This window comes from Zingiber officinale, chromosome 8B (genome assembly GCF_018446385.1).
Source record: "Zingiber officinale cultivar Zhangliang chromosome 8B, Zo_v1.1, whole genome shotgun sequence".
NCBI lineage: Eukaryota > Viridiplantae > Streptophyta > Magnoliopsida > Zingiberales > Zingiberaceae > Zingiber > Zingiber officinale.
In genome coordinates, this window is record NC_056001.1 from 15,408,616 (window position 1) to 15,416,501 (window position 7,886).

The 7,886-nt window shown below is 39.5% G+C and overlaps 1 protein-coding gene across 1 annotated transcript; it reads left to right on the forward strand.

The window, feature by feature from the left end:
• The first annotated feature begins 5,859 nt into the window (after positions 1 to 5,859).
• On the forward strand, positions 5,860 to 7,377 carry LOC122013542 (protein PHYTOCHROME KINASE SUBSTRATE 4-like). Its single transcript, XM_042569807.1, has one exon. The coding sequence runs from the start codon at positions 5,860 to 5,862 to the stop codon at positions 7,375 to 7,377; it is 1,518 nt and encodes a 505-aa protein (XP_042425741.1).
• The last annotated feature ends 509 nt before the right edge of the window (positions 7,378 to 7,886 follow it).

Consider the following 7,886-nt stretch of genomic DNA (forward strand, 5'->3'; position numbering starts at 1 on the left):
ATATAAGCACGCGGGTGCTCGCTCGACTTTCGGTCGGCCGGTAACATGCTGAAAATCATATATAAGGATAAATACCTTTATGCTCAGGCGGGCTTTACCCGGTCGAGTATATATGAGCACGTAGGTGCTCGCTCGACCTTCGATCGACAACATGCTAAAAATCATATATAAGGCTAAATGCTTTTATGCTCGGGCGAGCTTTGCCCGGCCTAACATATATGAACACGTGGGTACTCGCTCGGTCGGTAACATGCTGAAAATCATATATAAGGCTAAATGTCTTTATACTTGGGCGAGATTTGCCCGACCGAGCATATATGAGCACTTGGGTGCTCGCTCGGCCTTCGGTCGGCCAGTAACATGCTAAAAATCATATATAAAGCTAAATGTCTTTATACTCGAGCGGGCTTTGCCCAACCGAGCATATATGAGCACATGGGTGCTCGCTCGACCTTCGATCGACCGGTAACATACTGAAAATCATATATAAGACTAAATGCTTTTATGTTCGGGCGGGCTTTGCCCGGTCGAGCATATATGAGCACGTGAGTGCTCGCTCGGTCTTCGGTCGGCCGGTAACATGCTGAAAATCATGTATAAGGCAAAATGCCTTTATGCTCGGGCGGAGTTTGCCTAGCCGAGCATATATGAGCACATGAGTACTCGCTCGGCCTTCGGTCGACCGGTAACATGCTGAAAATCATATATATGTCTAAATGCCTTTATACTCGAGCAGGCTTTGCCTGATCGAGCATATATGAGCACGTGGGTGCTCACTTGGCCTCCACTCGATCGGTTATATACCTTTCCTATTTTTCTTGACCTAGACCCCTCCTTCACTCGTCAGGGCGACCTATATATATGTGTGTGTGTGTGATTTATTATTTTTATTTTACTTATATTGTCTTTTAGGTTCTTATGATTCTCCTTTCAATTAATTTTACTAATAATTTTATGTTGGATAAAATAATAATAATATGTCGGAGATATTTAGGGCTTTATCAAATTTAAATTACATAAAATTAAATTTAACTTATCTGTAGAGATGATCTAAGTAGATAATCTCAAGCTGTCAGTAGGGACTGGTTTTTGCTAATTACTGAGTATAGACCGAGCTCCATGTCCGAGCAGCAAAGTTCGAGCGGACTAGAGGGTCGGGCGGGCAAGCAGTAGATTGGTCGACCGGGCAAACAGGTCGAGCGGGCAGTTAGACCGAGCGGGTGAGCAATCAACCCCACGCTCGAGTCACACAACAGAGAGATCGACCGGGTAGTAAAGCCGAGCAAGTTTGATTAGACAGAGTAGCCGACCGAATAGTGAGAAAGATCGGTCGGGCGAGCAGAAAGGTCGAGCGATCGAGTGAGTGGTCAGATAAGCAAGTAGACAGCCCGAGCAAGAGGTCGGTCAGGCATTGCAACCGGGCGAGAGATGTGAGCTACCGAAAGGGCTATGAGGCCGGGTCGGCAATGAGGCTGGGCATGCAATGAGGTCGAGCGGGTGCTGCAACCTAGCGAGCGATGCGAGCGGCCGAATGTGTGCATTGAGGGGTCGAGCGAGCGCTTTAAGGCTTTCTCGGGTCGGCTGTTTCCCAGGATACAACGGTGAATCGTGATTCTCACCAAGCACTGATGGTCACGACAAACTGAGAGGTATCCGACTGCTATCATGGCCACTCCGCCGAGCAAGAGATGCACGATAGAGGAGAAGGGGAACGTAGATGGAGAGCTTCAACTTTTTGAGCGTGTAACCTTTTGCATGTGGTCGTAGCCTCCTTATATAAGAGCTCAGACCAATGGGCAACGTTAATGATCGTTTAATGATCATTATTCGCCAGTGGTGAAACGTCAACGTTTCACTCGACTGCATTAATCTTTAATATGCATCCATTACACAAGATATAAAAAGGTTTACGTGGTAAAATATTAGTTGTTCCACTTGGGTAAATTTTGCCCTGACCAGTCCGACATTCGACGCGTGCAAGTCATGCTCGCACATAAGTCAACTTGGTGCAATGCAATCCGGGGCCTAGATTTGCACCCCCTGCCCACCCACACGTGAGAGAGAGTCTCTCCCCGTACATTTGATCACGTCATCAAAGCATGTGAATCAATATAAAATAACCAAAATACCTTGAAACTCCCGATATAAAAATAAAATCTCATTTACAATGAAGATTCTTCCCTCTTCTACCTCTTCTCCATTTATATATATCCAACATTTTATTCATACATCTAGAGCAATTTAAGGGGTGTCAAATAAGACTTTAAGCTTACACTTATCTTTGGTACTTGAGGCGAAGACCTTCATTAGTTTTTATTATCTATGATTTAATTTATTTATTTTCTCACTTTATGATTATAGTTATTTTAACATAATTATTTTAAAATTAAAATAATATTTCATATGTTTTCTTTATAATAAATTATTTTTGACAATTTACCAAAAAGTGTAGGTAGGTTATTGAATTTATCAAAAAGTACATACTATTTTGTTATTTATCAAGGGTGCACCTTTTTACAGTGTTCTTCCCATTCTACCCTCCTAATAAATTAATTACTTTTCTTTTTATTTTCTTTGTCATTTCTCTCTCTTTTCTCCTATGCACGCAACATCTATTCTCTTTCCTCTCCTTTTTTTTTCTTTCCTTTCTTTTGCACGTCGATTCTTCTAAAAATATCTTAACACCCCCAAGAAGCTAAAATAAACAATGGATAGCATATTTGAACTTCTTACAGCCCCATAAATGCATAGGAACTAAAATGAGTGCAATTGGAACTCTCTAGGTCCATCATGGATTTTGACCAAAAACCACTTATAGACCTAAAGAGCTCCAATTGCACATATTTTAGTTCCTGTGAATTTTTGGTGTTGCAAGGAGTTCAAATATGCTATTAATTGTTTATTTTTACTTCTTAAGGGTGCTAAAATATAATAATAAAAATCGTTAAAATTTTTCACGTTGGGCTTGATATGGAATCATATCAGGTCCAATATCGAGAATTTTAACGATTCTTCCTTATTACATTTTAACACCTTTGTGAAGTCGAAATAAACAATCGATAGCATATTTGAACTTCTTGCAACCCCAGAAATCCACAGGAATTTAAATAGATACAATCGGAGGTCTCTAAGTCCATTAGTGGATTTTAGTCAAAATCCACTAATGGACCTAGAGATATCAGATTGCATTCATTTAAATTCCTATAGATTTCTAGAGTTATAAGGAGTTCAAATATGTTATCCATTATTTATTTTGGCTTCTCGGGGGTATTAAAATGTAATAAGAAAGAATCACTAAAAATCTCCACGTTGGGCATGATATGTATTATATCAGACTCAACGTGAGAATGATATGAAATCATATCAGGCCCAACGTGTAGAATTTTGATGATTTTTTCTTATTATATTTTAACTCCTTTGAGAAGCCAAAATAAATAATGAATAACATATTTGAACTCTTTACAACCCCAGAAATCCATAGGAACTGAAATGGGTGCAAGGAGTTCAAATGTGTTATCCATTAATAAACCTAGAGAGCTTTGATTGCATCCATTTCAATTCTTGTGGATTTTTGGGGTTGCAATGAGTTCAAATATGCTATCCATTATTTATTTTGGATTCGCAGAGGTGTTAAAATATAATAAGAAAAAATCATCAAAATTCTCCACGTTGGGCCTGATATGATTCCGATTGCACCCATTTAAGTTCCTGTGGATTTCTAGGGTTGCAAGCAGTTCAAATATGCTATCTATTATTTATTTCAACTTCACAGATGTGTTAAAATGTAAAAAGAAAAATCATCAAAATTCTCCACGTTAGGCCTAATATAGAATTATATCAAGGCCAACATGGAGAATTTTGACGATTCTTCCTTATTATATTTTAACACTCCCGAGAAGCCAAAATAAATAATGGATAGTTTATTTGAACTCCTTGCAACCCTAAAAATTTATATGAATTGGAATCAGTGCAATCAAAACTCTCTAGTTCTATAAGTGGATTTTGACTAAAACCCACTGATGGATCTAAAGAGCTCCATTAGTGGATTTGACCAAAATCCACTGATTAACCTAGAGAGTTTCAATTACACTCATTTAAGTTCCTGTGAATTTTTTGGGTTGCAAAAAGTTCAAATATACTATCAATTTTTTATTTTGGTTTCTCGAGAGTGTTAAATGTTTTTAGAAGAATCGGCGTGCAAAATAGAGGAAAGATAAAAGAGGAAAGGAAAGAAAATAGATGTTGTATATATAGGAGGAAAGAGAAGAGGGAGAGAAATGGTAGAGAAAATAAAAAAAAATAGTCAAATTTAACCTAAAGACAGAATGAGAAAAAAATAATATAAAAGGTATTTTTTTTAAAGTAAATAATAAATTAGTATGAACTTTAAGATAAATTTAAAAATTTCTAAAATTTACTTTTTGATAAATTATCAAATTATTTCCTTCTTAATTATTTATTTTCTATTTTATTGTTGCATGTGAGCATTCAATGCTCTTGTATTAGTGAGTACAAACAATCTTTAGCATTGTGGCAGTGCAACTGTTTTAATTCTTTGGATATCTTTACTATAAATAATCAAAATAACCTTCTACGTTAACTATATATATATATATATATATATATATATATATATATATATGATAAATGATAAATTGATTATCATATAAAATTTTGAGTTTGAATATTAGAGTTGACAGGACGTAAATCTATGTAATCTATATAAACTCATCCCATCATGATTTATTTTCTTCATATTGATCCTGAGATGAGTTGACGGGGGCATTGAGATGAACATATTCATCTTTTACTACATGTGTAATATAATATATATGAATATATGTAAATTAATATGGTGTTTTGATTTTATAAATTAAACAATTAAACTTGATAGGGTACATTTGACTCGTACATTAGTATAATAAAGGGTAAATTTGAGAATCTCAACCATAAATTATTGTAACAGAATCTATCTCATATAAAATTAATTTAATTTTTTATATCAGATATTAAATTAATAAAAATATATACTATACTTAGCTAAAAGATCAAAAAAAGATATACTTTTTAATGTCATCGATATAAGATATTTATAAAAGTTTTTCTAATGATCAAATGGTCTGTGTACCTGTATGAATCTGTGTATCTGCATGAACCTCTCTTTATATCCGTGGGACCGGTACTAGGGGGGCCGCTAAGGTAGTGGATCTATCTTTTCTAAAAGGTGAAATTAAATAAAACTATGGTAGTGTGAGTATTAATAAGGCTTTAAATTATTTTTTAAAAAAATATATTAACTTAATTTAATTGTGGACTTTATTAAAATTTATTATCAAATGATAGATTCGATATTAATCCATTTCTCCATTTGAAAAAATTAATTCAATCTATCAAATAAAACACTGCATAATTTTTAAATTATTTTTAATGATAAAAAGTACCACTACATTAAAATCTAAAATCTTCCAATGTAACGCTCGTTGAGTTGATAAAATTGTGATCGATTTTTTTTAATAAAAATTTCGATAGATGTAAGTTATTCCCTTTATTACAAAATTTAAATGGTTAATTTAGTAAAATATGTAGCCTTCAACTTTAATTTACATCAAGTACGGACAAATCGGAAGGGTGGCCATTTTTGTCCGATGAAATGGAAAATTTTGGAGGCTGATTGTTCGATCTTTTGAACGGACCATCGTCTATGGACGGAATGGAAGACACCTCGATTATAAGAAAAAAATGTCTTGGAAAAATATAGGAGACAAGATAATGCCATGGGGGCCCACAGTATTTTTTCCGAAGGGCGGGTTGAAGTCTTCTTAAAACCAGCACGCACCTGCTCGCTCCGATTCCTGTGCAATGAACTCTGCCACTCTCACTCCCTCCCAAGAATTGAAAGTGATGGAGAAGCACAGCGTAACAGTAAGCTTCAATGGCGGCCTCTACCAATCCTCGGCCGCCTTCCACTCCTCTGGCTGCTCACTCACCCCGCGTGCCATCGAAGGGGCCCTCGAGCAGCGACCCACTGGCCTCTGCGCCGACGACACAGAGCTCAACATCTTCGATGCGGAGCGCTACTTCAGAGAAGACAACCCCCCCGCCGCCGCCAAGAACACCCTCGTCGTCAATGAGGTGCTCGAAAGACGCGATCTTTCCTGCGATCCTAGGACCTCCTCCGTCTCCTCCGCCGACGGCCTGAGGCGGAATGACCGGGGCGGAGAGACTCCTCCGACCTCGTCCTCCGAGGCGAGCTGGAATAGCAAGTCCAGTTTGCTCTCCCACCGACTGGCGCCGCCCTCCTCAGCCGGGAGGACCCGGTCGTCCGGTGTGCGTAGATTCTTCCGCCGGAGTTGCCTTTGCTCCGGAAACAAGTCCGTCAACGTGGAGGTTCGCCGGTCTGTGGAGTTGAACGCTCCGCTTAGTGTCAAAAAGCAGAGCTCGCGAAGAGGGGATGTGGGACTCAGCAGCATTCCGGAGTCATCTCCCGGCGACGAGTTCAAGAGCGAATTGAACGCCGGGGAAGTGACGAAGTTGAAGATATCCCCCGGAAATTGGGGCAAAGATCGGAGCTTTTTCAATGTAGCGAGTCGTTTCTCGCCGGAAAGGACCTTTCCGTCGGAAATAGGCCACCGAATAGTGAGCTCCCGTAAACTCTTCACAGATACCGCTGGATTCTCTTTCCCCGTGTTGAGTCCTCCGCGCGATTCGCTCGAGGTCTTCCGTCCATCCGAGGAGGTGGCTAGGACTATGGAGAAATCGTCGGAGTTCTCACCGCCAGTGATGGCGCTTCCTCGTCTCGGCGTAAGGTTTTCATACCCCGCGAGTCCCAAGCAACGGGCGGAGGAGGACGCGGCAAGCGACACAAGCTCTGACCTTTTCGAGATAGAGACTTCCCTATCGACGACCCCTACGACGAACCGCCCCCGCGACTCCCTCGACGAACTCGAAGGAAGGCGTTTCATCGGCAACGGCGAGGCGGCTGAGATCCTCCATCGCCGTCGGAGCCTAGAGGGGGCGGCGAAGCCGTCCGTCGTCCCCAGCGAATGCTACCCACCGAGCGAGGCGAGCGTGGAATGGAGCGTCGTGACCGCGGAGGGCTTCGCCGCCAACTTCTCCAGCGCAGCCTCCAATTACGACGAGTTCCGTTTCATCGAGGAGGAGCACGACCGGTTCGCGGCGGCGATGAGCAGAGAGCGGCGGAAGGCCAACGGCCTGTTGGGCTGCCGGTGTGAGAAAGCTGTCAGCGTCGGGCCAAACCCGGTTCGGATCCCTCCACCCGTCGAACCGGATGTCTTGGCAACGAACATAGGCATAGCGAAGTTCAGAAGCCTTGGTTTAACGCAGGAACGGCTAGGCCGTCCGGTTCAAAAAAATTAGACCGTTTTATTTGTAATATGGCCTATCATGTACGTTTTCTTGTGCTTTTCCAATAATAAAATTTGTGTTTTAACAATTTCATGTGAGATTCAAAATTTGGATTTCTCACAATGCGATTCTTTTGATCTTCCAAATGATTAATTCTCTCTATAAATAACTTGTAATTTTAGCTAAGATCATAAGTTCATTCCCTGTTAGAAGCTAAACCGCACAGCGTTGTGGTTGAAGAAAAACTAAAGATCATAAATGATCATATAATCATAACTATTACATTTTTTTTTTGCAGATTTATAAACTCATTAATCACACACGATTTTTATATAGTGCTAAATGATCAGAATTTAATCAGTAATATGTATATATATGAATATTTTAATAATATTATATTTATATATTAATTATATGTATATATAAGCATGTATTATAATTTATTTCTAATTGGTGACCAACAAAATTTACGTTATTTACGTTACTTACTAATCACAAAATTTAGCATTTAACCCTTCCAA

Coding starts and splice junctions, on each gene's coding strand:
- LOC122013542 (XM_042569807.1), top strand. CDS start 5,860: ATGAACTCTGCCACTCTCACTCCCTCCCAAGAATTGAAAGTGATGGAG.